The 27,301-nt window shown below is 40.1% G+C and overlaps 3 protein-coding genes and 2 pseudogenes across 3 annotated transcripts; 2 read left to right on the forward strand and 3 right to left on the reverse strand.

Annotated features, from left to right (window-relative positions):
- Positions 1-243: 243 nt before the first annotated feature.
- Positions 244-1,430, reverse strand: LOC131530348 (hatching enzyme 1.2-like). Its single transcript, XM_058760559.1, has 5 exons — positions 1,354-1,430; positions 1,203-1,273; positions 941-1,081; positions 741-858; positions 244-634 (listed from the first exon to the last, which is right to left on the reverse strand). Exons 1-5 carry the CDS (start codon positions 1,428-1,430, stop codon positions 244-246), a joined length of 798 nt encoding a protein of 265 aa, XP_058616542.1.
- A 9,218-nt stretch (positions 1,431-10,648) lies between these two features.
- Positions 10,649-11,834, reverse strand: LOC131530349 (hatching enzyme 1.2-like; annotated as a pseudogene).
- A 1,169-nt stretch (positions 11,835-13,003) lies between these two features.
- Positions 13,004-14,198, forward strand: LOC131530634 (hatching enzyme 1.2-like; annotated as a pseudogene).
- Positions 14,199-14,872: 674 nt separating this feature from the next.
- On the forward strand, positions 14,873-19,872 carry bzw1a (basic leucine zipper and W2 domains 1a). The gene is made up of 12 exons (XM_058761004.1): positions 14,873-14,984; positions 15,687-15,759; positions 15,835-16,011; positions 16,800-16,894; positions 17,035-17,100; positions 17,214-17,349; positions 17,443-17,552; positions 18,100-18,270; positions 18,428-18,574; positions 18,664-18,802; positions 18,966-19,088; positions 19,167-19,872. The coding sequence occupies exons 2-12, from the start codon at positions 15,696-15,698 to the stop codon at positions 19,196-19,198; spliced, it is 1,260 nt and encodes a 419-aa protein (XP_058616987.1). The 5' UTR covers positions 14,873-14,984; positions 15,687-15,695; the 3' UTR covers positions 19,199-19,872.
- A 150-nt stretch (positions 19,873-20,022) lies between these two features.
- si:ch211-246m6.4 (transcription factor 15) lies at positions 20,023-22,844 on the reverse strand. Its single transcript, XM_058761005.1, has 2 exons — positions 22,153-22,844; positions 20,023-21,883 (listed from the first exon to the last, which is right to left on the reverse strand). The coding sequence occupies exons 1-2, from the start codon at positions 22,696-22,698 to the stop codon at positions 21,851-21,853; spliced, it is 579 nt and encodes a 192-aa protein (XP_058616988.1). The 5' UTR covers positions 22,699-22,844; the 3' UTR covers positions 20,023-21,850.
- Between the last annotated feature and the right edge of the window lie 4,457 nt (positions 22,845-27,301).

Here is a 27,301-nt window from a genome sequence, read left to right on the forward strand (position 1 = left end):
GACCCATCCCTTACACCTTAAATTTATAATTACACTGTTGACCCATCCCTTACACCTTAACCCACCCTTAAACCTACCCATACCACCAAACCTGTCCCTAACCTTACCCGTATCACACCTCAAAGCAGCAATAGTGTTTTGAAATACAATATGACCACAATAAGTACACTGTACTTATTTTTTGATATAATTACATAGTAGTTAAGGCCACCTAATATAAAGTGTGACCCGTCTTCCTTATCATCAGCATCCATAAAGCTTGTTGATCCTCAGGATGTCGGTGTCTGACATTCCCTGCCTCTGTCCGATTGCCACTGTTGAATCAGGAATGGGAGTGATGGTTTCCAGCCCGGGCTGGATGGAGAAGGCTGTTCTTCCATAGTGCATGATGGAGCCGTAGTCATATGGAGTGTTTTGGTTGTTGGTGTTTTGTTTCTGGAAGTTGTAGGCCATATCAGGAGACATGTTCTCCCAGTTGATCTTGACGTACTTGTCACGATCGCTTCTGGTTTGCTCGTGGTAGAAGCCCAGAGCATGATTGAGCTCATGCTGAACGATGCCGTGATACACACAACCTTGCCTGTTGAAGGAGACCACCTGCTTCCCACCAGTTCTGCCAAGAGAAGAGAAGCACCTGAGAGCACAGAGGAAGTAAAGGGGTTATAGATTTTAAAAAATTTTTGGACTTTGGACTAAGAACTGATTAATATTTCTTGTTAAAACTGTGTGAATTTTCTCACCCATCTTTGTTCTCAATACTGATGTAGTCGGCCTGAGTTGATCTGGCCACAAAGCGGATGCAGGTTTTGGAGTGAAAGGTGGACATGGCATTTGAGATAACTAATTTGTCATTAAAGGCTGTAAACAAAAGGCCCACAGATTTAAAATGAGATCTACATGAATGTTAGATATGCTCAATAATTGAAGTAGATTCACTCACAGAATTCACTGCTCACTATGTAAGGGATCTCCACTATGTTGTTGGAGTTTTTCTTCCAGAAACAGTTGTTGTTAAAGCAGTAGAGAGCATTTCTGGTTTTGGGAAACACCAGATCTCCTTCAATTAAGACTTCAGAAGATCCTGCATTTAAAGAGAAACATATTGATAAAATAACTGAACATATTTATAATACTGACCGCATTTTACCCCTATTTTTTGAAACACACTGTTAAATTTACAAGAAATCTATAAGGTGCCTGACCATTGTTGGACTCCAAAATCCTTGTAGTGATGTCCAGAGGTTCAGGCTCTGACACAAACACTCCTTCAAACCTGTCCTCCTGGTGGCAGAAACAGATATGTTTAAAATGACACATTTGAAGAATATTGATCATTTAAGGGAGGAAATACACGATCTTACCATGAGAGGAGACGCCTGTGTGACACCAAACAGCAGCAGCAGAATGGAGAGAGAGGCTCTTGTGTCCATGTCTTCTCAGTGTGTAGAGATGTTCAGGATGCTTCCGTGTTGAGCTTTGGTGTCTCTGTGCTGTCAGACCTGGACTTTATATTCAATTGAGTAGGTGGGTCTGCTGGGGGATTATGAGTAGGGTCTTAATATCCAGAGACTAATGTATGTAACTAAAGGGAGGAAACTCTGACCTCGCCTCCTTGTCCAAATCCTTGGAGAAACAGAAAATACAACTAACTTTACATTATATATTGGTTTTAAGACTAAAGTAGATATGCTGTAGTTTTTGTTTTCTTAGTGTCCCAAAACAGTAGCATACAAGGAGGGTCCACAGAACTTTTAGCACTGGAAAAAAAAAAAAAAAAACACTATTTTTTGTTCTCTAATTTAGGTATTTTAATCAGTTGTTTGGATGCTTTATAATAATTGGACTAAATGTTTCTTTAGTCCTTCAGATGTTGGCTCTTCAGATGTTCACACTTATATCAAGAGTGGATTTTCTTGATCTAAATTTACTACTCTGATGATTTAGTTATTTGAAATTTTCTTGAGTTGACATTCCTAGTCAGTTGTACTATTCACATCTCTAGATAGGAGATCTGTCTAAATATGATTTTGTTACACAAAACTCTGGTGGAGCTCATAAAATTGGTATTATTAAAAATGTTATAGCTCAAGTGGAAATAGAGGTAGTTTTCTTCTTTTTCATTTTGCTACAGTAAATGAGTGTGAGTGACTTTTGTAAAGGATCTCAGTAGTGTTGCTTTAAATATCGTCGTCAACTAACCTTTATCATGTGACGAAAACGAGACGAGAGACGCAACGTAAATTCTGGTCATGTGACGATGACTATAATTAAATGTATGATGCAATATTGTTGACGAATAAAAATGAAAATAAATGTGGTTTACAAAATAAAAACTATGCTAAAATGTCTCTTCATTTTCGTTAACCAAAACGAAATGTTATAACTTTATTTCGTCTCGTTTAGTCGCGTTATTATTATTATTTTGCAGTATTTCTGTTTCCTGTGTCTCACTTCAGGGGCTGCATTATTGTTTGTTCTTTTCTGTCAACGAATTCCATTGTATGCAGCCAGTGCTTCCCATCCCATTATATCTCTCTAAGGTCCAAACCATTTGTAGTGTTATATCTTTTAATAGTTTTTATGATGCAAAATCTGACTTCAGTTTACAAGCAATACAAGTAACAGACACACATTTTATTTGCAATTTTAAGTATGTTATTGTAGCTCGAGCATTCAAGCACCTTGTTTATTTGTTAAACTTGAATGTATAATTTTTTTTCTGGCATTGTCATGTAATGCTATTTTATTTATTTTATTTTATTTATTGTTTTTATTTATTTTATTTACATTTATGTGTGTGTACTTCTAACATGTTTGGTTGGTAAAATAAAGTCTTCCGTGTCTGGAATGGGTGTATTTTTGAGTCTATAAGGTAACAATAATATAATAAGATAACCTTGTTTGAAATGGGTTTGGCTAAAAGAATATTTGGGTTTTGTCTATACGACTAGGTACTTATACTATATTGACTGGGTTAAATAGAATTGCATTACTAAAAAGAGACTAAAATACAATTTTCATTGACTAAAACTAGACTAAATGTCATCAGTTTTCGTCGACTAAAACTAGACTAAAATGTCATCAGTTTTCGTTGACTAAACCTAGACGAAAATAGTCATGGATAATTCTGACTAAAATAAGACTAAAATGCTCATAATTTTAGTTGACTGAAACTTGACTAGACTAAAAAGAGTATGAACGTGACTAAAACTAATAAAAACTAAAATGACAGCTTCACACAAAGACTAGACTAAAACTAAAATTAAAACAGGCCACCAAAAACAACACTAGATTTCAGTACAAGGTCTTCAGAGTTGACTTGGTGAAGGGAACCCATCATGACTCAACAATAAGTTTTTTTTCATTGTTCTAAAGCCATTATGACAGAGTCAGTAATTACTTATTATCTACTTTCCCCCCCTGCTACTATTGACAGCAATCTTACTCATCATTCCCACTCTTTCTAATTTTAACATAACTGTCACACCTCATGGACCTGTTTTGTTGAGTTTTCTCCCTCATGTGCTCTGTTTGACCTAGTTTCTGTCTCCGTCTGATTATTGTCATTTGTTTCAGGTGTGTGTCATTAATTATCATCATCAGCCCTCCTATTTAAGTTGTGTTCAGTTCTCTGTTTGTCGTCTGGTCTACTACGGACTGGACCTAGAAAGATATTGTAATCTGCACCTTTTCCCCACGTTTTCTTTTTGGTTTTTCAAAGTTTTTGTTCGTTATGGATTGGACGGTGAAATTCTCTGTCCCGAGCCATGACCTGGTATCGTTCGCCCCAGGGACTCTCATTTCAACGATGATACGTTGAAATCCCTGTTCCGGATCAGGGCGATGGTGGACCTCCCAGACACCACTGGACTGAACTGGACAACTGGATGTTTCGGTGTCTGGAGAGCAACCTACCCCGATCTGGAACACGACAGGACCCAGAGCCCAGCCCATTATCACCCTGCTGCGTGGAGCAAGAGCCTGAGTCCACCACTGATGGAGAGCCAGAGCCCACCGCTACCGATGAGCCATCGCCATATGGAGCGACAGTGCTGAGGATCGCCCCAGAGCTAGAGCCCAACACGTCAGACCAGGTGCCAGAGCCAGCTACAGAGCTCGCCATGGGGGAGAGTGCTATGGACAGCGAGAGCGCGCTCCGCATACTGCACCATTGTTGAGAGTGAGCCAAACTCAGCGGACTGTGATGTGGATATATATGCAGACATGCCCCCTTTTCTCCCGCCTTTGTCTGAACTCTCTGCCTGCTCTGAACTATCAGTCTACCCTAAACTATCTGCCTGTCCAGAACTATCTGCCAGTCCTGAAACGAGCATGGAGGTCGTTCCCCTATCACTGGCCCTACCGGTGCTGAGAGTGGCCTTGTGGTGTGTGGGCAGCACACACTGTTCCTAAAGCTCCTGAACATTCGGAACACTTGCCCAGCCTCCCTCTCCCGTCTCCTCTATATCAGTCCTCACCATCACCAACGCTGTCTCCTGGCAGCCCCTCTGCTCACCCTCAGCCTACCATCTGTGCAGTGGGATCGCCGCGAGTCCACCAGTCTCCATCGGCGTCGTGGCTGGAGGATCCCTTGTCTCCGCCTCCAGCCTCTGAGTCCTGGACTCCGCCTCGGCCTTTCGACCCAGCAGCTCCACCATGGCTCCTAGCTCCCTCCTCTCTGCCGTGGCCCACCAGTTCCCCCGGGCTCCCTCGTCCCTCCGGCTCCACCTTGGTCTGTCGTCGACCATCCACCACCTTGGGACTCCACTCCTCCGACTACACCTTGGTCCTCTGTTGCTCCTGCTCCACTGTGGCCTTTCGGATCCCCGCATCCACCTCAGTCACCAGAGACATCTGCTCCGCCTTGGCCCTCCGGATACTCCCTGTCACCCTGGCTCATCGACTCTCCGTCTCCGCCTTAGACTCCACCACCATCTGCTTCGCCGCCATCAGCCGGCCCCCGGAGTCGGCAGCCCTTCCTACACCATGGCTCCTCCCTCCATTGGCTCCACCGTGGGCCGCCATCATGGCTGTGGCCTGGGTCCCTTCTGGCTCCTCTGGCTCCCTCCTTTCTTCTCCCTGGCTCCTCCCTCCATCTGATCCACCCTGACTCCTGTTTCCTCCATGGCTCCTCCCTCCGTCTCCACCCTGGACCCTGCCCATTTACATTTACATTTACATTTAGTCATTTTGCAGACGCTTTTATCCAAAGCGACTTACAATTTGGGGAACACATGAAGCGATTCATCTTGAAGAGGCAATCCGACAAAGGAAGTGCTTGTAACACCAAGTCTCAGGCATTGTTTAAATAAGTACAAGCTAGCAAGGGAAGGAATAAATAAGGAGAAAGAGTTTTTTTATTTTTATTATTATGTGTAGGTTGAAGTCAAGTAGTGTCGAAAGAGATGAGTTTTCAGCTGTTGCTTGAAGATTGACAGGGATCCAGTACTCCGAATATGGGTGGGAAGATCATTCCACCAGCCAGGAATGGTGAACGAGAATGTTCTGGAGAGTGATTTTAAGCCTCTTTGTGATGGTACCACGAGGCGTCGCTCACTAGCAGATCTCAGATTTCTGGAGGGGATGTAGATTCTTAATAGTGAGTGCATGTAGGCGGGTGCTGAGCCTGTGGTTGTTCTATGAGCAAGCATCAGTGTCTTGAACTTGATGCGAGCTGCGATTGGTAGCCAATGCAATGAGATAAAGAGAGGTGTAACATGGGCTCTTTTGGGTTCCTTGAAGACCAGTCGTGCCGCCGCATTCTGAATCATTTGTAGAGGTTTGACTGTGTTTGATGGAAGTCCAGCCAGAAGAGCATTGCAGTAGTCCAGCCTAGAAATGACAAGGGCCTGGACAAGAAGTTGTGCAGCATGCTCTGTCAGAAAGGGCCTGATCTTTCTGATGTTGTGTAGTGCAAACCTGCAAGATCGAGCAGTCTTTGCAATGTGGTCTTTGAAGGTCAGCTGGTCATCAAAGATTACACCAAGATTTCTGACCGAAGTTGATGGGGTAATTGTTGATGAACCTAACTGGATCGTGATGTCATGCTGTAGAGTTGGAGCGGCAGGAAAGACAAGAAGCTCAGTCTTTGCCAGGTTGAGCTGGAGGTGATGTTCTTTCATCCATGCCGAGATGTCTGCCAGGCAACCTGAGATCCTTGCAGCTACCGTTGGATCATCTGGTTGAAAAGAGAGATAGAGCTGTGTGTCATCAGCATAGCAGTGGTAGGAGAATCCATGTGCCTGTATGATGGGACCCAGTGATGTAGTGTATGTGGAGAAGAGGAGGGTCCAAGAACCGATCCCTGAGGAACCCCAGTGACCAGTGTATGTGCTTTGGATACCTCCCCTCCCCAGGCCACCCTGAAAGACCTACCAGTGAGATAGGATTCAAACCAGCGAAGTGGAATTCCAGCGATGCCCAGTGATGAGAGAGTGGAGAGGAGTATCTGATGATTGACAGTGTCAAACGCGGCAGATAGATCCAGCAGAATGAGGACTGATGATTTGGAATGGGCTTTTGCAAGTCGCAGGGCTTCAGTGACCGAGAGAAGTGCAGTCTCAGTTGAATGGCCACTCCTGAAACCTGACTGTTTAGCGTCCAGTTTGTCGTTCTGTGAAAGAAACAATGAGACCTGGTTGAAGACAACACGTTCAAGTGTTTTCGCTATGAATGGAAGGAGAGAGACAGGTCTATAGTTTTCTATAAGAGAAGTGTTTAATGTAGGTTTTTGAGCAGTGGGGTTACCGAGCCTGCTTGAACGCAGTGGGGAAGATGCCTGTGAGGAGGGATGTGTTGATGATGTGTGTGAGTGTCGGTAAGAGCGTGGGAGAGATTGCTTGCAGAAGGTGTGAGGGGATTGGGTCAAGAGGACATGTTGTAGGATGGTTGGAGAGGAGAAGTTTGGATACTTCAGCCTCCATCAGGGGACAGAAGGAGAAGATGGGAGGTTTAGCAGTGGATGTGGTTGGTTGGGGGTCCTGTGTGCGTGGAGGTGAGAACTGATCACTGATCGATCTAGTTTTGTCTGTAAAAAAAGTGGCAAAGTCATCAGCTGTAATAGAAGTGGTGGGAGGTGGTGGAGGGGGACAGAGGAGAGAATTAAATGTTCTGAAGAGATTACGCATGTCTGGAGCGCTGTTGATCTTGTTGTGGAAATGTGAGGATTTGGCAGTGTGGACATCAGCAGAGAAAGATGAGAGCAGAGACTGATACCTACTCAGGTCCGACGGGTTGTTTGATTTGTGCCATTTTCTCTGCCGCTCTGAGTTTAGTCCGATGTTCACGAAGAACATCAGATAACCAGGGGTTAGAAGGGGCAGTCCGTGCTGACCTAGAGGAGAGGGGACAAATGTCGTCTAGACAAGAAGTTAAGGTAGAGCATAAAGTTTCAGTAGCTGCGTTTACATCCAGAGATGAGAGATGGGTAGATGAGGGAAGAGAGGAGGATACTACAGAGGAAAGATGGGAAGGAGAAAGGGAGCGCAGGTTTCGTCTAAAAGTAACCGGTAGGGGGTTGGCGCACACGGGTAGCAAAATGTAGTGTAAATGTAATGAAAAAATGGTCCGAGATATGTAGCGGTTGTACCAGAATGTTATCTGCAGTACAATTGCGTGTGTAAATTAAATCAAGTTGGTTGCCTGATTTATGCGTGCTAGTAGTGGTAAGGCGATTGAGATCAAATGAAGCTAGTGGAAGTCTGTAGCATAAGGCTTGTCTAGGTGAATGTTGAAATCACCAAAGACTAAGAGTGGAGTGCCATCCTCCACAAAAGAGGACAACAACCCGTCCAGCTCCTCTAGGAAGGTGGCTAGAATTTGTCCAGGGGGACGGTAGATTACCACAATCTGGAGTTTTATCGGAGCTGATACAGTAATGGCATGACATTCAAATGAGTTGTAATTGCAAAGGGTAGAGTGGGTTGAGTATTTCCAATTGTGTGAAACGAGCAGGCCAGTACCCCCACCCCGACCAACTTGACGCAAAGTATGAGAGAAAGAGAAATTAGTAGAGAGAGCAGCTGGGGTTGCTGAGTCTTCTGGACGAATCCAGGTCTCAGTCAAGCCCAAGATGCTGAGAGTGGATTTTAAAGAAAAGGCAGAAATGAAGTCAGCTTTGTTGACGGCTGACTGACAATTCCAGAGACCCACCGAGAAAGCCAGAGGTGTAGTGGAAGATGTAGAGATAGGGCGTAGGTTAGCAGTATTACGTTGCCGTCTGCGAGTGATGTTAGAGCGTGGCTGAGAGAGAACCGGAATGTTTTGGAGACACATGATAGAGGTAGAAGGAAAGAGGATAGGAGAGCAGAGTGTGAGGAAGGAGACAATTCCAGAGACCCACCGAGAAAGCCAGAGGTGTAGTGGAAGATGTAGAGATAGGGCGTAGGTTAGCAGTATTACGTTGCCGTCTGCGAGTGATGTTAGGCGTGGCTGAGAGAGAACCGGAATGTTTTGGAGACACATGATAGAGGTAGAAGGAAAGAGGATAGGAGAGCAGAGTGTGAGGAAGGAAAAAAGATACTTAAGTGTGTAGCTCGGTGTCGTTGCTCGGTTCAAGTCGCACAGGAAAAAGTCGCAGGTCTTTACACTCCTCGGTCTTCACACTCCTCGGTCTTCACACGAGGAGGCTGAACACGACGGCTGAACGCTTCCGCAGACGCTTTCGCGTCAGCGCACACACCTCAAACAAATACACAGTCTAGAGTGAAAAAAAGCTGTGGTCGCTTTTAATTAGCACAACCACCAGCCAATCGCAGGGCAATGGCTCAAATCGAAACTAACACTTCGCACTTAAGTGCAGGAAAGGAGTTTCAGCTAAAGGGCAGTTATTATAATGACCAGTAAGTGCAATCAAAAATATAAACCACAACGAAAAAGCAGAATAGAAATAGGTAGGAAACGAACTATTCTTTCCTAGCAGCAAGTAATTAATTTAAACAACAGAGCTAAGAATAAGTATTAAAACACTTACGCGCTGCCGTCCGTCTCTTCTGGTGACTAATCGCCTTCTCCCGGGGTCTAACAGTGCCCGAACAGTTTAAATAGTTTTTACAGTTGTCCGTCGTCCGTCGTCCTCCTCCTGGTGGTCCGTCCTCCAACAAAGCCTCCACCTGTACTGATTGCCTGCCTTCCTGCCAGCCCTTTGCCATCCCCTGTCACCATCCCACATCCACTCCTTTGTCCTCCTCCAAAGTCCCCCTCCATCCCTCCCTTTGTCTCTGTGGCGCAAGGTCGTGCCTTCCAGAAGGGGGGCGACCTGTCACACCTCATGGACCTGTTTTGTTGTGTTTTCTCCCTCATGACCTAGTTTCCCATCTGTGTCTGATTATTGTCATTATGTTCAGGTGTGTCGTGTCAATTACCCTCATCAGCCCTCCAATTTAGGTTGTTTTCTGTTCTCTGTTTGTCGTCCAGTCTACTACGTCCCTACGTGTGATCCTGCCTGTCCGACCTGTGTTTGCCTTATTGTGGAATATTAAAGACTATTTGCATTCGTCTTCCTCTTCTTCGTGCGTTCATTCACCGTAGCCATGACAATACCATTTATATAAAACAAATTCTTGCCTCAATATGATTAATAAAAAAGTACACAATATAACTATAGTTAAATTCAACATAGGTTAATACAACAAAAAAGGAAAGATGAAAAATCAGGTTCTTCCCCGACACTCCATTTGTGTTGTCTTGTCATTTGCACAAACATCTCCATAAATTAACTAAAATTAGTGCTTCCCTTCTAATTTATGCTTCCTTTAAGATCTGCCATTAACAGAAACTATCAACCAGCAAACCCTATGTAAATATTCTAACATGCATAAAAGCAATAAGAACAAAATAAAAACATGGAAGATGACTTCAAGGTCTCTCCAACACAATGTTTAATAATGAAAAATGCACATAATTTACATGCATTACTTTATCTGGTATTTAAAGTACAGAAACCTACAATATTATTAGTTAGGCTTTTATTGAATAAAAAAAAAAAATAATAATAATAAAAAAATCTGGATTTTCTTTTAGTTATTTTTTAATAATGAACAATGAGAAAAAGATGACCAACATTGGTATAGTAGGCCTGTATTATTCCGTTATCTTCTCTATGTTTTTGAGTTTCAAAAATTAAGAACAAAAAGAATTATGTATACAAATATGGCTTCAGTTTCCCATATATTAATTAATAAGTGATACTGTATATATTTTAATTATTATATAAAATAACAGTTGGCTCCAAAATAAAAACACTTTCATTTCTCATTGTCAGGTCTTTCCAAAATGGTATAATGATTTCATCTGTGAAACACAATAATTAGTCGATGGTGATTGTCATTGTCCAGCTCCAAAAAGCAAATTAAAGTAGTCAATTTGTGATTCATGTGTGTTATTCAAAGTCTTCTGAATCAACCTTATTGTTTACGTGAAAAACAGACTGTAATTTAAGTTGTATTTACTCAAAAACTTGTCCTCTTTAATATGAATCGCTCATGAGAAAATGTTTTATTTATGATCAGACACAAAATGGCAAACAATATAAAAAAAAACCTTTTTGTTTTGTACTTTGATAAACTTTATTTTTCCAAACACAATTACACATTTCAGAAATTAAACACCAGAAAGCAAAGACCATCATTGCAATTCATCTTCCTTATCTTCAGCATCCATACAGCTTGTTGATCCTCAGGATGTCGGTGTCTGACATTCCCTGCCTCTGTCCGATTGCCACTGTTGAATCAGGAATGGGAGTGATGGTTTCCAGCCCGGGCTGGATGGAGAAGGCTGTTCTTCCATAGTGCATGATGGAGCCGTAGTCATATGGAGTGTTTTGGTTGTTGGTGTTTTGTTTCTGGAAGTTGTAGGCCATATCAGGAGACATGTTCTCCCAGTTGATCTTGACGTACTTGTCACGATCGCTTCTGGTTTGCTCGTGGTAGAAGCCCAGAGCATGATTGAGCTCATGCTGAACGATGCCGTGATACACACAACCTTGCCTGTTGAAGGAGACCACCTGCTTCCCACCAGTTCTGCCAAGAGAAGAGAAGCACCTGAGAGCACAGAGGAAGTAAAGGGGTTATAGATTTTAAATTTTTTTTTTTTGGACTTTGGACTAAGAACTGATTAATATTTCTTGTTAAAACTGTGTGACTTTTCTCACCCATCTTTGTTCTCAATACTGATGTAGTCGGCCTGAGTTGATCTGGCCACAAAGCGGATGCAGGTTTTGGAGTGAAAGGTGGACATGGCATTTGAGATAACTAATTTGTCATTAAAGGCTGTAAACAAAAGGCCCACAGATTCAAAATGAGATCTACATGAATGTTAGATATGCTCAATGACTGAAGTAGATTCACTCACAGAATTCACTGCTCACTATGTAAGGGATCTCCACTATGTTGTTAGAGTTTTTCTTCCAGAAACAGTTGTTGTTAAAGCAGTAGAGAGCATTTTGGTTTTGGGAAACACCAGATCTCCTTCAATCAAGACTTCAGAAGATCCTGCATTTAAAGAGAAACACACTGATGAAATAACACAACATATTTATAATCACTGAACACTTTTTAGAAATGTGACCCACTGCTGGCTTTACAAAATCTACAAGGTGCCTGACCATTGTTGGACTCCAAAATCCTTGTAGTGATGTCCAGAAGTTCAGGCTCTGACACAAACACTCCTTCAAACCTTTCCTCCTGGAGGCAGAGAAATAGAGAAGTTATAAATGACTCATTTGAGGAAAGTTGATCATTTAAGGCAGAAACTAAACCAGATCTTACCATGAGAGGAGACGCCTGTGAGACGCCAAACAGCAGCAGCAGAATGGAGAGAGAGGCTCTTGTGTCCATGTCTTCTCAGTGTGTAGAGATGTTCAGGATGCTCCTGTGTTGAGCTTTGGTGTCTCTGTGCTGTCAGACCTGGACTTTATATTCAACTGAGTAGGTGGGTCTGCTGGGGGATTATGAGTAGGGTCTTAGTGTCCAGAGACTAATGTGTGTAACTAATAGGTAGTTACACACCTAATAGGTAAACATTCTGACCTTGCTCATTACTCGAAATCCTTGCAGAAACAGAAAATACTCTGACTATTAAGCTATTTACTGGTAACACTAAAGTGGACATGCTGTAGTTTTTGTTTTCTCTGTGTCCCAAAACAGTAGTTTACTGCACAGAAAGAGTCCCCAGAACTGTAAACATTGAAAAACAAAACTTTTTTAGTTAGTTGTTGGGATGCTTTGTAATAATTGGACTAATAATGTCAGTAATAATCGTCACTGAATTGATAATTTCCCATTTCTGGCTCTTGTCACTTCAGATTTTTGTTGATCTAAATGAAATACTCTGACAATTTAGCGAACTTTCCATTACTGTCAGTTGCACTAGACTTCTCTTGATTGGAGATACATCTAAATAATACTTTCACAAAAGGCTGGCGGAGAAAGAGTTGATATTGTAAAAAAAAAATATTATTGCTCAAGCTGACAGTTGTTATAGTATAAGTGTGGGTGCCTTTAAAAGGGTCTCAGTGCAACAAAGGTCATACTATGAAATTACTAGAGCTGTATAATTTCCAACTATTATTACTATTAGAGCTTTATTGCCAAGTGTGCTTACACAAGGAATTTGTTTTGGTGACAGAAGCTTCCGTTGCACAGACAGGGTGACAAGTGACAAGAAACAACAAAATAAAATATATAGATATAAAATTAAATATGTAAAACAATATGTAATAAAGACAATATATTGTATGTACAGATGTGCAAGGGAATGTGGATTTTAGTGGATTAGTTAAACAAATTTAAGAACCATTTCTGATTCTGTACATTTTTTGACTAACAGGCGAGCCCAGGGTTTCCTCCCTTTAGTTACACACATTAGTCTCTGGACACTGAAACCCTACCCATAATCCCCCAGCAGACCCACCTACTCAGGTGAATATAAAGTCCAGGTCTGACAGCACAGAGACACCAAAGCTCAGCACAGGAGCATCCTGAACATCTCTACACACTGAGAAGACATGGACACAAGAGCCTCTCTCTCCATTCTGCTGCTGCTGTTCGGCGTCTCACAGGCGTCTCCTCTCATGGTAAGATCCTGTCTAATCTCTGCCTTAAATTATCAACTTTCCTCAAATGAGTCATTTTAAACATCTCTATTTCTGCCTCCAGGAGGAAAGGTTTGAAGGAGTGTTTGTGTCAGAGCCTGAACCTCTGGACATCACTACAAGGATTTTGGAGTCCAACAATGGTCAGGCACCTTGCATATTTCTGTGAAGTCAGCAATGGGTTTAAAAAAAAAAAGTGTTTAAATGTGGTCAAGATTATAAATATGTTCAATTATTTTATCAGTATGTTTCTCTTTAAATGCAGGATCTTCTGAAGTCTTGATTGAAGGAGATCTGGTGTTTCCCAAAACCAGAAATGCTCTCTACTGCTTTAACAACAACTGTTTCTGGAAGAAAAACTCTAACAACATAGTGGAGATCCCTTACATAGTGAGCAGTGAATTCTGTGAGTGAATCTACTTCAGTCATTGAGCATATCTAACATTCATGTAGATCTCATTTTAAATCTGTGGGCCTTTTGTTTACAGCCTTTAATGACAAATTAGTTATCTCAAATGCCATGTCCACCTTTCACTCCAAAACCTGCATCCGCTTTGTGGCCAGATCAACTCAGGCCGACTACATCAGTATTGAGAACAAAGATGGGTGAGAAAATTCACACCGTTTTAACAAGAAATATTAATCAGTTCTTAGTCCAAAGTCCAAAAAAAAAAAAAATTTTAAATCTATAACCCCTTTACTTCCTCTGTGCTCTCAGGTGCTTCTCTTCTCTTGGCAGAACTGGTGGGAAGCAGGTGGTCTCCTTCAACAGGCAAGGTTGTGTGTATCACGGCATCGTTCAGCATGAGCTCAATCATGCTCTGGGCTTCTACCACGAGCAAACCAGAGCGATCGTGACAAGTACGTTAAGATCAACTGGGAGAACATGTCTCCTGATATGGCCTACAACTTCCAGAAACAAAACACCAACAACCAAAAAACTCCATATGACTACGGCTCCATCATGCACTATGGAAGAACAGCCTTCTCCATCCAGCCCGGGCTGGAAACCATCACTCCCATTCCTGATTCAACAGTGGCAATCGGACAGAGGCAGGGAATGTCCGACACCGACATCCTGAGGATCAACAAGCTGTATGGATGCTGAAGATGAGGAATAATTAAAAATGTATCAAGAGTCTTTTCTTTCTGGTGGTGTTCAAATGTGTAATTGTATTGGGTAAAATAAAGTTAAAGTACAAAACAACTTAATTTTATGTTTGTGATTTTTATTAATGAGCTGATTAGTATGAAGAAGGTGTTTATTTTTAAATAATGACAAGTCCCACTTATACATGGCTACTTAACAAATAAAAAACCGGACATTAATGCTGAACTGAGTCAAATATTAATCAAAGCGTCAGAATGAAATCATGCCTGTATTATTTTAAAGTATAAAAGTCATATATTTAGCATAAACTCCAAAATATTAATTACAAGAACATTTCAAAAATATATTTACGAGTTGACCCAATTGAACTGAATGCTTTTATGGTTTGATAAAGAAATCACACCCCTCATTACAATGGTATGACCAGCATCGGGCTTACGAATCACTGTCAGCAGAGAGGGGTGATCTATTTTTAAACTTTACCGTAATCAGTAACACGAACAAATTTTTGACTCTACGCATATTTTATAACATCTTACATATTTTAAATAGTCAAAACGATTAGTTTTAAATGTACAATTTGCGTTATTTTATCAATATGCCACCTCTCTAACCCCCGTTCTCCCCTATAATGGACGGATCCATTGTATTTTCAGTTCTTCTTCCGCGCAGGCGCAGTAGCTTCTTGCCATCCGGGAGGTTTTTGTGTGTTGGGTTCGGACCTGCCATTGTCTTGCTTTGTTCTTTGGTTCAAAAAGCCGTTTTTTATCTGCATTCATTTCGGTAAGTCCTCCATATATTTTATATAACTGTAATAAGCTTATACAGCTTAGTCTTGAGTTTTTGTAAACCCGTGTTTTTAAAGGATGGCCTTTTTTGGGCTCACGTTTGTGATCAGCTGTTTAAATCATGATGGCGGAGCTCGCGACATGATGGCAATTAAATAAAAACAATAAAATGTTTAGTCCGTTCTGTTTTTTATTTAAGTACTCAATTAATTATTAGCATCGGCCTCGGTTGTATTTGAAATAATTTTAAATAGTGATCAAATGCGTTTTATAAACAAGATTCGGACCGGTTAGGCCTCATTTTAGCCGGTTAGCTTTAGCGCGAGACCGACGCGTGAGCTGCAGTTGAGACCTGAGAAACATACTTAAATTCAATTTAAATACTTTTATACAGCAATATATCCATAGAAAAGCATGAATTGGTGTTATATGATAAATATTAACTTGTGTATAATTTGCTCATGAGGCAACCTGATATGGATTAATTACGACCAGTTTAACTGGATCTGCAATTAAACCAGTTTATTAAATGCTTAAGTCCTTTTTAAAGTGTTATTTTGCACATTTTCTGTTAGAGTCTTATTGATGGCTTTATTGGGTTTGGAAATGTCCTGCAACATGTGGTTTCTTTGTGCTCCTCAATGATATGAATCTGAACACAGATGTATGCATCCATATTTTTATTGTGTTTTCACAGGTGTCTTTTATGAATAATCAAAAGCAGCAAAAGCCAACGCTTACCGGCCAGCGTTTTAAAACTCGCAAAAGAGGTAAGGAAGGAACATTTAATAATGATGTTTTAAAGCGGTGCCTCCCATTTTAAACATTCTCTTGTTTCTTTACAGATGAAAAGGAGAGATTTGACCCTTCTCAGTTTCAAGAAAGTATTGTTCAAGGCTTGAACCAAACTGGCACAGATTTGGAAGCGGTTGCAAAGTTCCTCGATGCCTCTGGCGCCAAGCTCGACTACCGCCGGTATGCTGAGACACTCTTCGACATCCTGGTGGCTGGAGGAATGCTGGGTAAGCACCTGTCTATGGCTCTATAAATGGGCTGGTAGTGATTTCTCTATTACCTTTAAGTTATTTATATAAATGCATATCTACAATTTTATTAGTTTTACTGTACGTTTTATTTTGCTAATGCTTGTAAGTACTTCTCAAATTCTATTTTTGCTAATTTATGCGTAATGTATATCTACAGTTTGTATTGTAATTTTGCTAAATTTAACTAATTTATACATCTTATAGATGCATGCTATAACTTATTTTTACTGAATGTTATCATTTGTGAAATTTATCTACAATTTATTTACTTTTACTAAATATCTTACTAATTTAGTGTACATCCTGCAAAAATGCAAAAATATATTTGTAATTTATTTTCAATATTATCTTTCTACTTTTTCTAATTTGTAGTGTGCATCTAACTAATTTAATATTACAAAATGTTGTACTTCTAAAGTGTGTGTGTATATATATATATATATATATATATATATATATATATATATATATATATATATATATATATACACACTTTATATATTTTCGCTAAATATCTTTAATATAGGAGTATCTTTTTTTTTTTTTTACTAATCCGTACAATTTATAAATTATTCACTTACATTTACTAAGTATTTTTACTAATATGAAGTGTACATCTATTTGTTACCAAATATTTTCGACTAATATTTGTGTAAATAAAAATACATCCAATATTTATTTTACTAGTATTTGTATGTGAAATTTCTACAAATATTTAACTTGTATACACACACATACTTTATTTATTTGATTTTTTTTAATAGCCCCAGGAGGTACTCTATCTGATGACTTGACCCGTACGGAGTTCTGCCTCTTCACGGCAAGTGAAGACCTGGAGACCATGCAGGCTTACGCTCAGGTATTTCCAATTATATGCTACCTGACTGCCAAATAGTCTCGTTTTGGAGCTTGTTCTGAATTAATATCACCATGACGGGTGCAATTTGTACTTAATGGCTTCCTATTTACAAGTCTCAACATGTTCACCTTGTGTTGTAGGTTTTTAACAAGCTGATCAGGCGTTACAAGTACCTGGAGAAAGGGTTTGAAGAGGAGATCAAGAAGGTAAGCAAAATTGCTGAACTAAGGATTACACCGTATTTCTTAGTCAAAGTCTGTGTTGTTGTGCCTTTGGAAAGTCCCATGGTGTCATCACTTTTATTTTATTTTTTTCACAGCTGCTGCTGTTTTTAAAAGGCTTCACCGAGTCAGAGAGGAATAAATTGGCCATGCTTACCGGAATCCTGCTGGCCAATGGCAATATATCAGCCTCCATCCTGAACAGCCTCTTTAATGAGAACTTGGTCAAGGAAGGTAATGACAGACCTGTTTAATGGCTCTAGACTAGCAGCGGCGCTTTCCGAGTGAAGAAGTTATAACCGATTTGTCATCTGGGTTTTATTGCAGGTGTGTCTGCTGCCTTCGCTGTGAAACTGTTCAAATCTTGGATCAACGAAAAGGACATCAACTCAGTTGCTGCTAGCCTGCGTAAAGTTGGCATGGACAACAGGCTGATGGTAAATATTGTACTGCAGCCTCCGCTTGGGATGAAGCACTTAAAAATTCCCAATATAGCTTATTTGGAGTAATGGTTATGTAAAAATGTATATAAATGGTACCTGTTTAGTGTGTGAATAATACTTTAATTATATGTAAATTAAGCTATAATAATAACAATTAAACATGACCTTTTGAATGTTTTGGAAAATAGTCTGTAAACGGTGTATTTACATTATCAATTCGTGCTAATTAATAAAATATGAAAAAATGTTTTAAAATGTAAATTTCATGTTAACCGTAAAGCTGAAACAATGTAATTGGAAAAAAATAAGCTTGTGAAAAATAGAATAGAAATTTAAGTTGTAGTAAAATTACTTTAAAAAAACTGAAAAAATAAAGCAACAACCGACAAAAGCAGATTAAGCAAATGAACAAAATCTGCAATTTTGTTCGCAGCCTCAACTAATGTTGAACTTCTCTCATGCCACAATCATGCTTTTTTTTTTTTTTTTTTTTTCCTCTTGCTCATGTTGATGTAACCTGTTCCTCTTTTGCCCAAAACAGGAGCTGTTCCCTGCCAACAAGCGTAGCTGCGAACACTTCTCAAAATATTTCACCGATGCTGGGCTGAAAGAGCTCTCAGACTTCGCTCGCAACCAGCAGTCCATTGGAGCGCGCAAAGAGCTTCAGAAGGAACTGCAAGAGCAGATGTCCCGCGGCGAGACCCTCAAAGATGTGAGTTTCTGCCTTTTCTATGACAAGTTGGGTACAAAAAAATGTAGTTTAAAAATTGAGAATTTTTATTTAAAACTAAAGTGATTTTGATTATTTCCAAATTTTGGCTTTGGAGGTTTATTGTGCCTGTATTTGACTCTGCCTTTTTGTTCCCCAGATCATTGCCTACGTTCGTGAAGAGATGAAGAAAACGAGCATCTCCGAGCAGACAATGATAGGCATCGTGTGGACCAGTGTCATGAGCTCCGTCGAGTGGAATAAAAAGGAGGAGCTCGTCACAGAGCAAGCCATCAAACTCTTGAAGGTATCTATGATGTTTCTGAAAGGTTTAGTGATCCGCAATACTTCCTCTTATCAAATCACTGGTAGTAATTCTGCTAACTCTCTTTGCAGCAATACAGCCCACTGCTGAAGGCCTTTACCTCCCAGGGCCTGTCTGAGCTCACCCTCCTGCTGAAGATCCAGGAGTACTGCTACGACAACATCCACTTCATGAAGGCCTTCCAGAAGATTGTGGTGCTTCTTTACAAAGGTGCGTCTTCAATAGCTGGTCTTTTCAAAACTATGCACCTAAGCCCAAGGCTTGGCTCACTGTGGTAGTTTTGGTACAAAAATGTTCCCTAGCCTGTGCAATGCTATACAGAGGTTGTGTCCGGTTAAAGTGTTTTGAAGATGTGTTTTTGTCTTGCCTGTAGCTGATGTTTTGAGCGAGGAGGTGATTTTGAAGTGGTACACAGAAGGCCACGTGGCCAAAGGAAAGAGCGTCTTCCTCGAGCAAATGAAGAAGTTTGTAGAATGGCTGAAGAACGCCGAGGAGGGTAAGCTTGCTTGTTTCATCGTCTTTGAAACTGTTAGATTAAAATGCTATCTGTAATCAATAACTTTGTTTCTTTCAGAGTCTGAATCGGAGGAAGAGGAGGCAGACTAAAACACCATGTCAGCAGAATGTTTTGTTACAGAAGTGCTTGTCTTTCTATTTTATTTTTTTTTTATTTCTTTTGACTTTTTTTTTTTTTTTTTTTATTCTACCTCTTGTTTTTCAAACCATAACATTTAGATGTCATTTAAGGGCTTTATAACAAATGGTTAATTTTAACAGAGTTTTCTAATATTAAGGTTTACACTTAAAATAGCACAAAAGTTGTGGTCAACCGTTGTAATTATTTACTCACTCAAGGAACTTTTAAGTGTTGACACAGTTTGGACATCTTAAATTATTGTTATAATGTTTCCTTTATGAATTGACATTCCATTGAATTAGATCAGGCTGCCTTGTTTGCTTTTAAGATGCCCTTTTCTATATGGTATTGATGCCTTCATGCCCTGTCATGATCAGTGTCCACAAAGGGGAAAACAGTCACCTTGTCTCATTGTGATGTTATTGCCAAAGGGTTAAGTCCTTCTCCCATAACATCCATCAGCGTTCTGTTCCCTGCCTATGAAACTGTACAGCGCTGAAAACAAATTGCTGATCACCCTGTAAAGACCCTTAAATGACTCCCAACCTCTTCTATGATGTATCTCCATCTTATTTGTCACGATTTCTTTAATCTGAACAACTAATTGACTTTTTTTTTAAAGAAATAAAGACCTAGAAGTATATGCTTTGTGTGTTTCTTGTTTTATCTAACATGCTGTTATTTATTGTATTTTTTTTAATAATTGTAGAATCAGATTTGTCCACCATTTTAAAATTGCATGCAAAATCTGACTTCCACTAGGGGGCACCTCAAAACCAAAGATGAACTCCTTTCAGAACATTTTTCAAAAATAATTTAATTTTTTTTTTTTTAAATGGTATTTACAAAAATACTTAAGTAGCAGCTTGTTTGTTGTTTGGCATGTGCAAAATACCACTTTTCGAAGAGCGGACAATTCAAGTATTAGAATCTGACAGGCATGTGTTTAAAGGTAGGCCATATTATTGGTATAACGCATTTTGACCTTTTAGATTTTAATGTTAAAAAGTGCAAATATTTACAAACGACTTACAAAAACCTTGCCATATCACAATATTTCCAGTACATTGTGGTACTTCCATTGCACTTTTTTTTTTTTTTTTTTACATCTGTATTGGAAAAATAACTTTTTAATTCAAGGAAGAGTCATTAGGTAAACATTTTGGATATAAACAACTGGTTGGTACATCTTGATGCTTACATAAAAATAATTATACCTTTAAACATTCACCTCAGATACAGTATCTGAAAATAAATTGTATCAAAGTAAATGATAGGCTCAAATTAGTCATTCCTACTAATTCTGTTAATGTAAACAATAAAACAAGGTTCAGCAGACAACGTTTTAGTGGTGTACCTGAGATTAGCACACGCTCCAAGACCTTTCCCCTTGACCTTAGTTAACGTGAAACGTGCCAATTTGTGGAACACTTTATGAAATCAAACTGGCATTTTTTTTTAAGGCAAGCAAGAGAGCGCCAATTAGCAATAGCCAATGAAATTCCCAGATGAAACTTCCGTCTACTCGTATCTAAAAAGACCACCATCTCATACATGTTTTTGGTTCCATTTGGTGCAAATCAGTGGACTAAAAAAAGCCATGTTGACATATCATGAATCAATGTAACTTTGGATGCATGCATTTCTAGAAGATACAATTGCGTAGCTATAGTTGTGGAAATTGATTGCATAATTGTCTTGAAATGCATGTTATGCAACAAGCTTCTGTCTTGACGCTGGCGCTCGTGAGTTGGACTTGTTCTCAAATGGCCTTCCTTCACGCAAGTTAAGTGGAATCTACAAGACTGAATTTGGTGTTTTATGATTCAGAAGCATAAGCATGCCCTCAATGTACCCTCTCCCTGAGTCTGCAAGTGTGCGCACTACTAATCGACAGTCTACCCAACATTGTCACCAAAGTATGATCGCAAGGATTTAAGGTAGGCTATATAACATTTGGGGTCAGGGTCATAACCCAGGGCTCGTGTTAGGGATCATGTACCTTGACCAACACCAGTTCCCAAGACGTAAGATGTTCTCATTATGTAATACTTCCACCTATAGCATTCAGTCATGTGCCACTTGAACTTTCTAAGAAATATTTAGCAAGCTTTGCCCAACCCAAATTATCATGTTGAGGTTAGAATCCTGTTTACAGTCTCCTGAGAGCCATGTTGGGATCGTGGTCCCAGCGTAGATGTGGAGACAAGAGGGAGGGGATGAGATTTTTACCCGCCGTTGTACTGACAGCGACCACTGCAAACCGCAAGGTTTCAATTACCATCATGTGACGTGCAGGAGGCAGACACAAGACTGTTTTTAAGGCGAGGGATGGTGTAACTTACTATATCTGATACTGAAATAGCCTCCCACCAGGTGCAACTTTACACATATTCTCCGGTTACATTAACCAAAACACAGTTGATAAAGTGGACACACATGCAGAAAAAGTGCAGATTCGTCTCTCTTCTTGTTGCTTGTTTTGTCTGTCCTCGGAGATTTAAAAAAAAAAAAAAAAACGAAATGTTTTGTCTCTGTGCAAGGCAATGTCTCTGTACATGTAAACATTCAGAAGTTGAGAGCTCCTACGTAGCAGCGGACAGTCGGGAGAACTTCTGCTGTCACACAGTTGTGTGCTTTTCCCCATCTCTAAGCTGCAGAAGTACATGATAATTGAAAGGTGTTAGAATTCGCACCCGCACAACAATCGGTTTACAATTCTATACGAAATACGTAGGCATGCATTAATGCAGGTGATCACCTAAGACAACCATTCAGGAAAAGGTAGAGACAAGGTACTTCTGGCAAGTAATATGAAGTTTGACATGCAAATACATGACCAAATTTGTAACAGTTTCTGGAAACCAACCTTCACAAGCTCAACAGGTGGCAGTTAATAGTTTCACCACCTTCAAGCACTTACCATTTTCCTTTGGTTACTCAAGCAGAAGGTACAGATGGGTCGAACCGGTGGAGTTTTGAGGTTGGTGTTGCTTTGTAAGATGTTGTGATATTTCAGACACGGTTGCCCATCCATGCAGTCCTCCCCTAGCAGAAGCACGTTGGCCAAGTGCGAAATGTAGCTTGATGCCAATCGCAGGGTCTCGATTTTGGACAACTTTCTGTCGGCCGGCTCTGTAGGGATGAGGGTACGCAGCGCCGTGAAGGCAGTGTTGACACTGTGTGTACGGTCTCGCTCCCGAGCATTAGCTGCCTGACGTTGTTTGCTCACCCCTGCAAGTCTACGACCCCCTCTGCGTCTCCCCACCTCCCTGTGGCCCCGCAGGGGGCTCCCTGCTCCGGTGGATTTCTCTGAGCTTTCGCTGCCACTGTCGAGCTCATCAGGGTCGGAGGGTAAGCTCTGGGTATCGTGTGGAAAGTGCTCGTGCTCCCCTGCGGTGGACTTCATAGTGTGCAGAGACAGACTGGTAGTTGTGGGTAGTCCATGGCGTAGATGCTGGCTGCCCATGGTACTTTAAGCTGAGTGAAAATAGCAGCCGGGGGGCAGCTGCGTCTGATCCGGTATCCAGAGATCTTCCGTGGCCCCGTGGCACTTCAGCATGCCATTTCTTGAATGACTGATCCCTTTCTGGATTTGTCCGCCACCATGTGGCTGTGGAAAAGGATGGACAGGTGGAGCTGGGGGGGCCACCTGTCATGCCCCAAAGAAGGAGGACGTTTGAAGATATATAAATAAGTGCACGCACCAACACACGTTCAGGGGTTTTGGTGTTTTTTTACGCCTTTGGACTGTAACATTTGGGTACCGGGTCCTCTAGGTGACCTTGTGCAGGTCAACAGGAAGCCAGGGCGGTGATCTGACCTACATTCCCGGAGAAGACCTTTGTTTTTGTCCCTTCGTTCTGGTCCATTCATCCCTTGCTCCTGATGTTATTTGCTCAACATTTCATGTTCTCTATGGCTTATACAGTCTCTGTAAGTTATATAATTTGTTTGCAATAACTAAGCAACCTTGTTCTGTTTGACCCATCGCTAAATTTAGCTCCAAAAAGTTTACAGATAGAGACTGTTGTCGTTGCCTGTAAAATTTGTATCACATGGACTCTGGGTCACTCCAGGTCCAAAAGGAGAGAGACACAGTTGGGATTTTACTGCACATAGGGGGCAGTGTTTCATATCTGACAGAATGCAATTCAGAACACCTGTTTGACATGTGAATAACTGTGAAGAGAGTTCTTAGAAAAGGTTTTACTCAAATCAAGGTGCCAAAATCAATCTGCGCTTCTATTTAGGTAACTGGAATCATATGCTTACTTGAAGGTGTATTCAACATTGGTCTTCTGAAGTTTTCTAAAAGAAAAGCTATTTTTCCAGAAGTTTTAACATCCACACCACCACCACAAGAACCATGTAATTGCCATTCAAACCAGTGAGTCTTTTCTCCATTAGCTTTAGTTAATGTTAGCATGTAGCTCACAACATTAGCGCTGTATACGAGTGCTCTCTTATTAGTCATCCTACTCCTCTTTAATGCCCTGTCTGACTGAACAGCCCAGGTGTGTTCCTGTTTCTCACACGCACATACTGTGGTCCATCTTTAGAGGCAGTAAAAATATCAGTTAGCATTCACCATACCTATATTACATTGCTGCTTTGTTTATATGGTAGTTTAGGCAGTGGTTTTAAAAGCTTTGGTTTATTTATTAAGTTTAGTTATACTCTGTTGTGGAAAAAATAATTAGCTTGAAGACAATTTTATATTTAACCAGATTGTATGGCTTCCTTTGAGTAGTAGGACACTAGGTTCATATTTTTCAGTATTCACCACTAGATGTCAGTAGCACACCACACTAGACATTGTTGTTACATTTTTCTAAGGCAAGAAGCACAAGTAAAGTCTAAGAATTGACAAGAATATAAGTGAACTAATTAGGCATGGAAACAAAAATAGGTTTTAATGCACCGTTACCATATTAGAGGTTCCAGTGTGGAATTTATAAGCAATCAAATCTTAATGTATGGAACTTGTCATTGCTTCATTGAAACCTAAATTATACTGACTTCCTTTCGGCCATTTGGTAAATTGTCCAAATTAATTAATCTTATACATTGACATGACAGCTCTTCGCTAATTTGATTAACCCTTTAAACTCTTCCCGAAGACCTAAATTACAATACTCGCATTCCCAAAGTTCAGGCATGGATGTTAACACATGCTGCATCCTCGATGAGCTGCCCGTGGCCCAAACATACGCTCCAAAGGGTTTGTTGTTTATCCTGACAGCATCGCCTCTAATCTTTAAGAGTGCCTGCTGGGATGCAAAACAAAGATACGCCATTATAATCCTCAGAGAGATTGCTTGGCACTTAAATTTGCAGGTGAAAGCTCCTGGTAAGTTGCAGAAGTCAGGCATGGCTTATAGCAACGGTTTCCTGTATACCCAACTTCGTGGAAGCAAGCAGAGCATGAAACAATTCATATTTTCATTGAACGGTTTTGCAGTTTCAAGTTTACACAGACAATATGACACAGTTTACAATCCAGTTCCAGTTGAACGAAGTTGAGTGCCAATTAGCATTTTAAAGGCCTAATTTCCTATGGAGCAAGATTATAAAGCTCTGTGCACACCTTTTAAGCACCTGTTTTAAAACTCTATTGGAAAGAGTGTGATTAGATTCCCAAATTAGAACACTTTCAAAGCCCCAACGAAAACTGCAGAGTCTCTGGCTGTTTTCTCTCACGGATTTGGGAGTGCTCTTAAATACAGGTCACCATACAAAGGACACCCCATCCACCTACACATAGATTTGCACACTTTAAAAGCAACTAATCTATTTTGAAACCATGCCATAAAACATAATCCAAGTGTTAAGGGCAATTGCAAATCATATCTGTGAGATGCTGGTCCACTGAACAGCAGCACCAAGAGACCATTAGCATCTTGTTATGCAGTAGCCTACATTTTCATGTTCCTCATCATACATTAAGTCATAATATATTACATAAACTTTTTCACACTTTTTGAAGATGTAAACTATATTTATTCCCAATTAAGTGAACAAAGGGGGTGATTTATTAAAAAAACAAAAAACATGCTGGTGCATGTTGCAATTTTTACTAGCTGTGCTAATTAGGCTAATTGTACTACGCTAACTTCTAAATGTTAACCCAGTAAGCTTATCCCACATGTTAGCCCTTTGTTTTCCACTTAAGGAACAAAAAACAGGTCCTTAAAACTGTGCTGAAAATGTGTAAATGGATTAGGCCCTATCGTAAGCGATAAGTCTGTCATTTCACCAAAAAAAATACAAGAAATAAAAACACAGATAAATCATTTCACAATAAAATCAAAAATATGCATTTAGAAAATAATTAGGTTAAGTTTTCCCTGCACGACTTTAACAACATCATCCTCTACTGGCGTTATATTGGAGGGGAACATGGAACGAACAATGAAAGTATTAACAAAAGATTTAATGACTCTGATGTTTTGATTGTTTTAATTTTGTTTGGGTCACTCTAAAGTTATTGAGTTCAAAAGCAACTGCGTAACAGGAACAACCCAGTGACCAGAACAAAAGACAGACAGAGATTGGAAGAGACTGAGTGGGAGACCATATAATAAGGTAAGGAAACATATGATAGTCCAGCGTAGATGAGAGACACACTTCATGCTTTCATTTCTCTTGCTCGGCTGGAGAACCTTATGAGGGTCTCTCTAGTGCCCTTGCTGACCATTAAAGGCAACTAATTGGAGCCTAGGGACAGACAACTCTGAGGGCTGTAGAAACCTCTCAAAGAAAAGAGTTCCCAGAGAAGATCTCTACAAGGAAAAAAAAAAGTAAATACTACTGCAGTTTAGGACCACAGTCCACCATGTACCTTCTTGCTACTCCAACTCAAGGGAGGAAAGGAAAAAAGAAAGGGAAAAAGTCTGAGGTGATGGGTTTCTGGGATATATGGTTTACTCTGAGTCATGCTTGAGAGATCTGAACTATGGCCAGAAAACTGCACTCCTTTCTTCTCAGCTTTTCACTTTTCTCCTCTAATCTGCTGTGTGGTGGTCTTAACTTGTAGTAGAAGTATAGTAACCATGTTTCTTGGCATATTGATTACCATTTGTATAACCACAGTTTTACTACAAATACCATGGTTAAACTGTAGTTAGTGTAGCAAAACCATGGTTAATTTGTGGTTACCATGGTTTAACTATAGTAACCTTTTTGATTTTATTTGTGGTAAAACCATGGTTAATTTTTGTAAGGGAAGAGACAGCATGGACTTAGTTTTAGCAGATTTGTACACAAACATGGCTACGTGAACAGCCTCTTAAACACCACTAATCGGATCTCAGACTAGCACACAATGACATTTAGAAGCAACTTCTTCATTTATCTTTCTGAATGAATGGTAAATTCAGGAATAATGTACAGCTAGCTGGTCATTAACGCAAAATAAACCCAGACATGGTGATCAGGACCTTGGCATAAAGCTGATGGCTCTTGTAGCACTCTGAAGGGGTTTATTTTAGGCTAGCATGTGGCTAACTGCTGGCACAGCTATTTACACACAAAAATAAACAAATACAAGCTCCGGTAAGTAATGTATAACTTGTTTAGATAAGTTAATCTACAACATTTACATTCATATGTATTCATTTAGCAGACTTTTTTTTTTTATTATTATTATTTAAAGCATTTTAAACAACCAACAACAATAACACAACTTTAGCTTAATGCTTGTGCTAATCTCCAATCCGAGCTAACATGTTTAGTGAGAAAGTAACATGTCTTCTTCAATTTTAAGTTCTTTTGCATCCAGCTCTTTGTGTTTCTTACTATTTTTTTGTTTCTTTCAAGCAATATTGAGGCTCTGCAAGCTGTAACTGCTTTGAGACATAACGTAAGTTGCTAACTGCTAATCGGCCAAGACCATATAGGAAACAATGTGTTGCTGATCAGTAAAATATCTCACCTCATGACTCATGTCAAGTTCAAATAATAGATCAAATTAAGCTCATCATCTTTCAGTGTGACCTCTAGACAAGCAAAATGCGATTAGAGAGAGTATCTAGCATTAACTGGACAATCCCCAACAGGTTTAATTATAA

Source organism: Onychostoma macrolepis, chromosome 22 (genome assembly GCF_012432095.1).
Source record: "Onychostoma macrolepis isolate SWU-2019 chromosome 22, ASM1243209v1, whole genome shotgun sequence".
Taxonomy (NCBI): Eukaryota; Metazoa; Chordata; class Actinopteri; order Cypriniformes; family Cyprinidae; genus Onychostoma; species Onychostoma macrolepis.

Coding starts and splice junctions, on each gene's coding strand:
- LOC131530348 (XM_058760559.1), bottom strand. CDS start 1,430: ATGGACACAAGAGCCTCTCTCTCCATTCTGCTGCTGCTGTTTGGTGTC. Junction 1,274..1,353: donor TCTCCTCTCATGGTAAGATC/GTGTATTTCCTC, acceptor CCAGGAGGACAG/GTTTGAAGGAGTGTTTGTGT. Junction 1,082..1,202: donor GATTTTGGAGTCCAACAATG/GTCAGGCACCTT, acceptor CTTTAAATGCAG/GATCTTCTGAAGTCTTAATT.
- bzw1a (XM_058761004.1), top strand. CDS start 15,696: ATGAATAATCAAAAGCAGCAAAAGCCAACGCTTACCGGCCAGCGTTTT. Junction 15,760..15,834: donor TTTTAAAACTCGCAAAAGAG/GTAAGGAAGGAA, acceptor GTTTCTTTACAG/ATGAAAAGGAGAGATTTGAC. Junction 17,553..18,099: donor GCATGGACAACAGGCTGATG/GTAAATATTGTA, acceptor TGCCCAAAACAG/GAGCTGTTCCCTGCCAACAA.
- si:ch211-246m6.4 (XM_058761005.1), bottom strand. CDS start 22,698: ATGGGCAGCCAGCATCTACGCCATGGACTACCCACAACTACCAGTCTG. Junction 21,884..22,152: donor TGAGTAACCAAAGGAAAATG/GTAAGTGCTTGA, acceptor GTACTTCTGCAG/CTTAGAGATGGGGAAAAGCA.